General features: G+C 44.7%; 1 protein-coding gene across 1 annotated transcript; it reads right to left on the bottom strand.

Moving 5' to 3' along the window:
- Nucleotides 1-875: 875 nt before the first annotated feature.
- On the bottom strand, nucleotides 876-10264 carry ANKRD66 (ankyrin repeat domain 66). Its single transcript, XM_009505486.2, has 3 exons — nucleotides 9888-10264; nucleotides 8278-8506; nucleotides 876-3858 (listed from the first exon to the last, which is right to left on the bottom strand). Exons 1-3 carry the CDS (start codon nucleotides 10024-10026, stop codon nucleotides 3678-3680), a joined length of 549 nt encoding a protein of 182 aa, XP_009503781.1. The 5' UTR covers nucleotides 10027-10264; the 3' UTR covers nucleotides 876-3677.
- Nucleotides 10265-10644: the final 380 nt, after the last annotated feature.

Genomic DNA, 10644 nt, shown 5'->3' on the forward strand with positions numbered 1-10644 from the left:
CCCATACTAGCTACTATGAAGAAAATTATCTCTATCCCAGCCAAAACTAGCACAGTTATGAACTCACTGCAACCCCCATTCCTTGTCCCCATGTGCGACTCAGGAGGCGGTAGAGAGGCTGGGAATGGAGTGAAGCTGAGCCTGGGAAGAAGGAGCGGTGGAGGTAAGGTGTTTTAATTTTGTCTTCGTTCCTCATCATCCTACACGATTTCCAATTGGCAATAAATTAAATCGATTTCCCCAACTGGAGTCTGTTTTGACCATGACGATAACGGATGAGTGCTTTTCCTGTCTTTGTCTCAACCCATGAGCTTTTCCATCTTATTTTCCACCCCTGTCCTGTTGAGAAGTGAGAGTGAAGGAGCAGCTGCGTGGGTGTCTGACAGCTGGCTGAGGTCAACCCACCACAGCAGATTACCTAAACAGGACACAGTTCCAACATGAACAGAACAGAAACTGAATTGTTCGCTTCTTTCACCGGCTCAAGCCCAGAGGGATGTCTTACCTCATGCCAAGTGCCAAGCGTGCATTTTTCGTGCATCTTGGCAGGTTTTGTTTCTGCTTTTGTTTTAAAACACTCACGCAGAAGGAGTACTTTTGCCAGTGTGGAACCCAAACCTCAGAGGCCTCCTGAAGCTCTGCAGAGTTCAGACATACCCAAAATGATCTCCAGGGAGCCATCTCAGGTGTAACATCAGGTCTGCTGGACATGGATTCACTCTACAAGAGGCCCCCAAGCCTTCTCTCTGCCATGTTTTCGAGAACAACTTTAATGTATTTCTACTAGCAGAAGGCTCCTCAGACCTTTCGTTACCCTGATAAAGGAGATGTGGTCATCTTGTAAGAAAACAGAGCAAAGGACTCACTAATTTCTATGTACTCTTTATTAGAAATCAACACAGGAAGAGTTTCTGCTCAGAGAACATGAGTGGCCCTGGAATGCTAATTTGAAAAGTTGAAGTGAAGGAGAAAAAGCATAGTTTGTAACCTTTTTATTTTAAGGGTTGCCTTTTCTGTGGGCAGAAGAGCACTCCCTTCCCTCTTTCTCTCCATCCCCACAAAAAATGAAAGAGGAAGAGGTTAATAAGAAAGTACAAGAAAGTGTTTTCAAGCCATTAGCTTTCACTCTTTTCTGGCTTTTCCTGCAGTAGTAAAGCAGAAAATTACATTCATGTTGTTCCCCTGAAAAGAAAAGTTTTGGGTTATCTGATCAAAATTAGACCCTCAGAGCCTTTAGCTCTTTGGCTTTAGCTGCAATTTAGATCAGATGCCAAACTCCACTGCGTTCCACTTCCACAGCTGGAGACACCCTGCACCACCCACATTTCCTGAGGGAGGCAGACCTTAAACATCTCATCTAGACACATCTCCCCAACTAAAAGGCCTTTAAAGGACAGGCACCACACACCTCCCTTCTTTCCCTGCTGTTGCTGAATGCAGTTGATCCTTTAATATTACAGTCCAAACCACTTTCACAAAAAGACCATGGAAAATCCTTCTACTCTCTACATCCCATGCAACGTCACCCCTCAGAAGCTCACATACCGCAAGACTCAACAGGCAAACCCAACATCTTGCAGATGTTCTCACACAAAAGAATGCAGCCCCAGCAAACTATACTTTCTTCCTGAAGTTACTTGAAGAAGGGCAACGAAGCTGGTGAAGGGTCTGGAGAGCAAGTCTTGTGAGGGGTGGCTGAGGGAACTGCGGTTGTTTAGTCTGGAGAAGAGGAGGCTGAGGGGAGACCTTATCGCTCTCTGCAACTACCTGAAAGGAGGTTGTATGAGGTGGGTGTTGGTCCCTTCTCCCTTATCCCAAGTCATTAGGGATAGAACGAGAGGAAATGGGCTCAAGCTGCATCAGGGGAGGTTTAGATTGGATATTAGGAAAAATGTCTTCACTGACAGAGTGGTCAGGCACTGGAACAGGCTGCCCAGAGAGGCGGTGGAGTCACCATCCCTGGAGGTGTTCAAAAAACGTGTAGATGTGGCACTTCAGGGCATGGTTTAGCAGAAATGGTGTTGGGGTTGACGGTTAGACTTGATGATCCTAGAGGTCTTTTCCAACCTTAATTACTCTATGATTCCATGATTCTATCTCCATGAAACCCCCATGAACATGATCCCTAACACAGCACCATCCCCTTGCCATGCACCAGCCCTGTCCAGCTGGAATGGGAGGAGACAGGTTATAAAACACCATGGCCACAGTGCACAGCCCATGTGCTAAAGTTGCTCTCTGGAGAGAGATGTAATGGTGTGCCCAGCTCTGGGGAAAATGTTCCTCAACTACAGAATGCTCCAGCAACTGGCCTCAGGGCTAGAAACAGGCCTGTTTAGATTATCAGCATGGCAATAGGCACTTTGTCCCACGATATGTCTCCACTTGCGCTGTCACTAATTCAACAGCCAGGCCAACTGTGATTGGAGTTGATGTTTCATATGCCTTGGAAAGTGCAAATGACAAAAAACAAAGCTGGGACTTGACTCATGTTCCCAAACAGAGCCAATCTGAGTCATCTGAAAAGTCCCTAGGGTATCTGAGACATCAGCACAGGGTTGGCAGCTACAGGACAGGATCTTCTGGAGACCTACAGGGTCAGCCTGGGTATTCGAGAGCACCTCAGGTGGCATTAAATACCTCTATGTAGATGGATTAATTAGTCCCTGGAAATTTAGAAGAAGGAGATTGATCACAGAGATGTTGGTTACAATTGTAATGCCTGAGTGTTGTGTGGAGAGTGGACATCTGTAACTAAGGCACACCAGAAGGACCAAGTTTGGGAAGGACAGGGGAAGGGAGGCAGACACATAAAATATGTCAGAAGTCATTAAAATGGCTGCCCAGTGCTTGCATGGTCTGGAAAACTGCCTTGGGTCAAATTCAAAACACTTCTTGTGATTGAGAAGTAAAACGGTTAAAAATGGTTTTGCCAGGGGAAGTGCTGATGAGCAGAGGGATAGCTCAGGATCAGTTCCACAGCATTCATATCAGCATAGGCATAAAAATGCTGGGGGCGCTGCTAAAAATAAAGCAGTGCTCTAACTGTCTCGGCAGTCACAGATGACTGGAAGCAGCAACGAGGGAGCACGTTTTCACTTTTGCTGGGCCAGGAATGATAGATACAAGCTGTTAGACTCAACGTGTCCAGCAACAGGTCAACATCAGAGTCTCCCCTTCAGCCAGAAGAAGCAACTACACCTCAGTCACAAAGAAAAGAGAGGCACCACCAGAGGCTACAAGCCCCTGTAGAGCCTCCTGGTTGACTCAGGACCAGAAGCAAATAAGCAAAGGCCACCGACATCACTAGGGAGAGCAGAACCAGATGCTTTCATGAATCAATTAGGAGCAAAAACATTTCCCTCTCAGGCAATATAAGTAATTGCTGTCATTTTTGCAAATTTAAGCTTTTCCATGACTTAGAGTATTAGTATATTTAAACATCTTCTGTCTGCAGTTTTCTGATATTTGAGATCTGGTATGTATAGACACACAGACAGAAGCACTTCTATCTGTTCCCTATCAATGGCAATATTTACAGTACATCACAAAATGCATTCTTGTGCCCATCTGCTTCTCCTGGTCATCCATAGTTCACCCTGCAGATGCACCTGAGGTCTGCCAGTGTCTTTGCTCTGCATTGCAGGTTCTCAGTGGCACCAAACAGGCAGGGCACACTACTGCTTCCCCCTTTTTTTGCGATTTTTCTTTTGAGCAGAGGATGTGTAGCTCTCCTGAGAAAACATTGGGTTTCTCTCAAGCTCTTCTTTCTTGAGCTCCCAGTCTTCATCTCTCTGGTCTAAGGGGATTCCTTTCGTTGCAGCTGCCCTGCGATAGTTTCTGCTCTCTGCTTCTGCTCTGGGGAAGAAAGCAAGAGTGCATCTTCAGGTACTGCAGCACAGCACAGTCACACCACCGTTCACGAGCAGCCCATCTACAGGAACAGGAGTTCATTATATTGGCATGGTCAAAACACTGTTGCCAGCAATATATGAGAAAATACTGAGGGTCCAAATCCAGCAGCATTCATCACCCCAAGCTACCAGGTACTCACTGAGAGCTGGGCTGAAGTGGGAAACCTTTGGTAAGGATCTACAATGAGACCGGACTTTTACCGTTGGAAGCATAATTTTAACCATGCAAAGCTCTCAAAGATTGATCTTGCGAATTTGTGTGCTATTAAACAGACTTAAGCCTATTTAATGCAATTGTACAGGGTACATTAACTCGCTGCACCACAACATTTGAGTTTTCTTTTATTTTTGTACTGCTCATTTGTAAGTACTAGAATTCTCAATGCCAAAATATCAGATCTGAAGAAGGCTGGAATTTGGGAGGATTTGTACATAGTTATTCTTCATAGATGACCTTTTAGCATCAGAAATTATCTAATCTTAATACAATTCAGCCCTGAAATTTTGCTAAACTTTGCATTCAAATCCAGGACTAAACTTGACAATTCATCCCCATTTCAGTTTTTTAAGTAATACCTTGAGTTAAGCAGTGTCACAGAAATAAGGCTGTGTTGTGGAGGTTCAGGTTTTGCATGGGAAAACATTACGTAGAAGATACTATTTCCCCCAACACAATATTTCCATATGCAAATCATTCACAACTCTCCTTTGGTTGCTGGGGGGGTTAGCTCTGTTTTTAAAGTTGTCTCCGTGATTTCAAGTGTGTGAAACTACTTAAAACACTTGTCAGACAGTGAACCATCATCCATCCGAATCAGAAGTGAGTTTGCTCTTGGCATCTTTTCTCCTGTTGCAGAGGTCTGATTTTGTAGGTACTCAGTATTTACGGAGCTCTATCAAAAATACCACCAAATACTTGGGAAAAAAATTCTTTTTTTTTCTGTAATATGGCAGCATTGTCACATCAGTGCAATGCTCTCCTGGCTGACAGCATGGAGCAAAGCCAGCAGCTCCACACAGAGATGCACTGCATAGCATGGGCTTCCTGTGTGTGTATATATATATACACAGACACACAAACATATGTATGTGGGGTGCATATAATATATATATACATATGCGTATATATACACCCTGGGCTTAGAAAGCAGGAGCCTTTGGCGCAGTTTCAGTGGTCAGCACTTTGCAGAGCAGCTGGCAGCAGGCACAAGCCATGGGTCTCTGTGTCACCTCAGTGCAATTCCCGGCAGCTCTCACAGCACCCAGAGTAAAGCTCTTCTCATGGAAAACAAAATCTGATGCAAATTATATGCCTGTTGCTCAGAAGCAGGTGTGTTTTGAAGGTTGTTTCCTATTCTTTGCATGTCCATGCAAATCCTGGTGAGTGGTACAGATGCTCTGTAGCAGAATATTCCTATATTTACATGTTAATAATATTTACATGTCAATACATGTAATATTTCCATGTTGATGCAAACAGTCCCCAGCACAGAGTAGTCGCCCAGCCCAGGTAGGCAGGCGTATGTTCATGGAGCCAGCAGCACATGGGCTCAGACCACGGTGGTGCTAGTGGGGGCTGGGTTGGAATTTAGGAGAATTTAGGTAGGAATTTAGGAAGAATTTGGATGCTCATAGCCCTGTTTAGATATGCATGTCAGCCCTCCCTTCGGCAGTTTTAAAAATTGCCTTTTCCCTCTTTTTGCATGACAGGCAAATATCCACAACTGATAGTGATGCTCTGTAACAAAATACCCCTCATATTTACATACCAATACCACAGACACCGTGAGCAGAGGGCTGACCTACTCTGTGTGTGCAGCACTAGCATGCAGACACACAGGCTGCATTTTCTGCCTGCAGTGCGCAGCAGTACTGCCCAGCTCCCGCCGGAGCCGCAGAGCACTGCCTGACCGTGGACACCGCCTCTGGGACCTTCTGCACACCTGAAGGAGTAGAAGGTAACCTTGATTATATTACAAATGCCAGTAATTCTGCCCAGTTACCTCCAAGTTTGCTGATGTGAGGAGGTGAAACTGTTGCATGAGGGTGAAGGCATCCACTGTGGTTCTAAATTATAGTGGTTGGGCTGAAAAAAGGGGTTCCTGAGCCCCAGGGATAAACTCTTGGCTGCCCACAGGCTGCATTATGGCTGTGAGGTGGTCATACAGGCTTTGTGTGTCTTTACAAAATGTCCTAGGCATGGCATATGCATCTTCCCAGTGATTAAGTTCTCCCAGCCACGCTCCTGGCTGAGCCACCCAGACGCAGGGCAAGTCATGTCATTATGCGGCCCTGAAAGACAAGTTTTCCCCCTCAAATTAGTCATTCACGTCAGAAAACCCTCCATCAGCTACATGACTTGCCCTAGGCTGTTGCCTAGGTGGCTCAGACTGGGGTGTCAATCATCCTGCCAATCATTCTCCCAGCCACCTCCACCAGCACAGGCGCTTCTGCCTGCCGCAGGCATCGCCCGTCGGCATCCAGGCAACTCCTCAACCCTTGCTGTCACCTCACCACCGCGGCTCTGGTGCACAGCCAAGTGCACGGCAAATGCTACAGACTTGGCAGGACTCGCTAAGCAGGATTTAATGGTGAGATTAGTGCAAAAGCGATAGCAGTGGATAGGTAAGCAATTGCTATAAATGATTAATCGAGGGCAACAAGCGTGCAGACTTTTCACTCTCTAGGATAAGCAATATTTACCTGTTCTGATATAGAAACTAAGCAAACCAAGAACTGAGAACAGGATAAAGGGAAAATTCTCCTCTGGAAGAAAGTGCACCATTCTCAAAGAACTGGCAAACCTGAGCTTATCCCAGCTAGGGTCTAGGTAGTGAAAAATAAAACTTTGTTTATTAATACACTGTTTTAATAAACTGTTTTAATAAACTGTTTATTAATAAACTTTTTAAACAGCTGCCTGCTGTTTAAGTTTATTTAAACTGAAGGTCTAAGGGCAATAAGAGCTGATTCTTCTATGTGGAAGGAGGGTGGTGAGTAGTGAGGGTTTGCAGCATGTCAGATCCATAAACAGGGAGGCTTTAGCTGTAAGGTGCTCTGGATGCGGGGTGGGTAAGACAGACACAAAGGTCCCATCAGCTTCCATAATAGCCAGAGCTTAGAAACAGGAACGAGTGGCACCCCTAGAAAAAATTTTGGGTTCTGTACAGGGGCATTTCAGACAGTTTGGGTGTCTTCTCAGTAGAAACCAACAAGCTGTAGAAGTACAGCAAAAGGACAACAGTACTTACAGAAAGGTTTACGTGGATTAAGGAAAGGTGGAATTTGGGAGGCACTGGCCACCTCAGCCGTTTGCCCAGCCACCACGCCTGATTGTGCATTTGGCAGCTCTTGTGCTGAACTGGCAAGCTGGGGACTTTGAGTTGGATATGCATCTATAAAAAAATCCATTAGTTGTATGGTGCCAAAGCAGTCTTGAGAATGTGGCAGTGGTAAAAAAGATGCCAGTTAAGGACTATGGTGGGACTAAAAATTCACAGAAAAACCCAGGGGAGGGAAAGCCTTTGGCTGCTCTCAGCATCTCACGGTCCAGCACGTGCATGTTTCACAGGCGATGTATTTAAATACCAGGTAGCGTGTGGGACTACAATTTGCACTGAACAAGCTGGTTAGCCTCTGTCCCGCTGCTTTAGAGAGATGCAGGTATGGGACACAGCTCAGACCTCTGGAGGACAGCATCCTGATCCAGGGAAACAGCTTTGCAAGGATGAAAATATCCATGAGCCAAATCAGTGGCTGAAAAAGAGGAACGGTAATTGGGAACCATTTAAAAACACTACTCGTTGCATGTGGCGCCACAGTGATAACCGTTAACAGTTAAGACCATAAGGAGTTTTCCAAAACTTGGAAGTAATATGTGGCCGTCCTATTAAAAGATCAAGTGGTATCACGTTCGATAACTTTGTAAAAGAAAGGGTGGCTCTGTCCTTTATTATAAGAACAGCCAAATTATATACATACACTAACATCAATGGCTGAAGGGCTGTTCTTAAACAATTGAACCTGTGTATTCAGTATTCTTGCTTTCATTTCCATTGCTTAATAATCACTCTGTAATATCCTTAAAAAAACAATGATGTCATGAAGTAGTAACAATTTTGAAAACGTACCTAGACAGACCAGATTAGGCAGCAGAATAAATTAATGTCTTCCCAGTGGCTTCCCTGTGACAAAGACCCAGATTTGCTTATCTATGACTTGTGCTTGATGGCTTTAGTAGGCTTTAAGTGGAAAGATAAGTAGCACACTCATGTTCATTCTGGTCCTCTACATAGCAGTCAATTTAATTTTCATGGCTGGAGCCCCATCAGCTGCCGCAGTGGGACCAGCCATCGCTACTCACGTTTCTAAGAACCTGGAGCAGTCTTGGTGACCGTAGATTTCCGCAAGTCTCTTGGGAGTGTCGCCAAAGAGGTCGGCCGCGTCCATGGCAGCATGCAGGGAATGAAGGGTGCGAAGCACCCCCAGCCTCCCCGACTCGGCAGCAAAGTGAGCCGGAGTCCAGCCCACGTCGCTCCGTAGGCAATGCCGGGCACCATGATCCACGAGGAGCCTGACCAGATCTGACTGCCCTTGTGTTGGGCAGCAAAACAGGGAAAGAAGATGCACCTGCATTAGACTTTATGCCTTCAGGGTGCAGAAGACAGTCACACACAACTGATCATAATTCCCTCAGTCATGTAACTATCAATTTTGCCCACGACCTGGCCATTTGATTTATCAAATAAATGATACTCATTAGAAAATGCTGATTTTTTTTAACAAACCAGACTGCTTCCAGAAGTATTTTTACAACAAAACCAACAACAAAATCAAAAAGCTTTCTACTAGTTTCTGAACAGCACATCTCAATTAGTCATTGACGAATTGGCTATTGACTATTTGATTGTTTCATTTTGGTTTTTAGTTCAATACAAAATAAAACTTAAATATAAAAAAAATGGAAGACCTGTGAACAGCTTTACTAAAACAAAGGTTTCTTTGACAGGAGATAGATAAATTACTTGTTTTCATCCACCTTCATATTCTTCTAACTTGTGGAATTAGTTCAAGAAGCAAAAAATGTTCTTTGTAACCCACTGCACACTGCCTTGACTGAGCTAGATCGTTCCCAATGGCACCTAGGCCGTGCCAGTCTCTCATCATCATTTTCCTAAATAGCTCAGTTCCCTTTGCTGCTGCCCAAATGAGTAATAATCCCTCAGGGCGAAACTGAAACATGGTGCCAAGTGCAAACCAGCAAATCACATACTTGGTTTCTGAGCAAAGACAGATGCCATGACGTGACATCCCAACATGTAACAAACACCCTAGCAGGGACGGGTGCAGGTCCAGTTTGCCATTTTACACTGTGTACAGATATACATTAGATATCGTTGCATTCATCCCTTTTCTGGGCCGCGAAGGGATATTTGACTTTAACAGACTCTTCTGATGGTGAAGGACCAAATGGGAGCTGCAAACAACTCTGTCCCTGTGTTGTTCATTTGATCCGGTGGGATAAAGGGAGGGCAATGTAAAACACACTGTAATGATTTTGTTCTATTGGGTTTGATAAATACCTGGTATAAATACAGTGGGTTTGACCTTCTGCTCATTCGTGCAGGTGTACATGAGAAATAACTCCTCTCCGCTGTATGAAATCACCTCTTAGAAAAGTAAGGTGGGGACAAGCAGACATGCTATATGTACATATCATGTAAATTGTAAATTTTCATGTGACAGGGAAAAAGCTAAAAAATCACTTTGATGGTAAACCCATGAATTATTTTGGAGGCAAAGTTCCCATTCAAATTGGTATTTTTTGCTTTTTTGCTCATTAAGAACAAAATGATCAGATACAAGCTGTGACTATTGCCAGAATTAGTTGCCATCATAGCAAAATGTAATTACAGTCAGCATCATCTTTTAAGACACCATTTCGCAGAGGTAATGGAGCAGGGGTGCCCTTACCTTTTGCAGCAGCCCAGTGCAGTGGGGTCCTGTCATGCCAGTCAACATCCTTGTGATTTGGGTCACAGCGCCCCGTCCTCAAAATCTCATCCACCAGGTCGTAGTCCCCCAAAGCCACGGCTTCGTGGAGCTCTGTCATGCTGCACACTTCAGAAACGTGCTTGCTAAAAGACCTATGGTAGTTTAGTGGGTGTTCACTGACGTATCAGCTCCTCTCACCAGTAATTTTAACAGATCGAGCAGCATCTGGATTAGAAACGAGACATGCTCTGTGAGAAACCAGGATTTAGCCAAAAATAAGGAAAAAGGAATGAGAAGGAAAACCCCCTAGAATTTATCTTCAAACCAGTGATCACAGACTGATTGTGACGTTTGGTCTGCAGTCATGGAAATCTGGAGCAAAGTACAGCCCTTTATTTAAAGGATTTGTAGATAAAACCACGTTGCATTTCTCAAGGATGTTGCTAACCAACAGCCAGCTCAGGCCAAACATTTACCATGGGTCTGTTGGTACTCACTTGCCATGGAAACTGGCTCCTCCCTTGCCAATGCTGCCGATCCACTATCGGTAGCGTTTTATTGCAATGAAAAAAATGTCTGTGTAAGTATTTTCTGATGTTCCTTCGTGCAAATAATCAAGCTATGGCACGTTGCTTAAAAATCTTGTCTCCATAGCCGCACTTTGCACTTTCCAGTCCCATACAACAGACCCCCATCAAGAAATGCAAGGAGACCTTCAGCCCCTGCAAGGCTGTGA

The sequence above is a fragment of the Phalacrocorax carbo genome, chromosome 3 (genome assembly GCF_963921805.1).
Source record: "Phalacrocorax carbo chromosome 3, bPhaCar2.1, whole genome shotgun sequence".
NCBI lineage: Eukaryota > Metazoa > Chordata > Aves > Suliformes > Phalacrocoracidae > Phalacrocorax > Phalacrocorax carbo.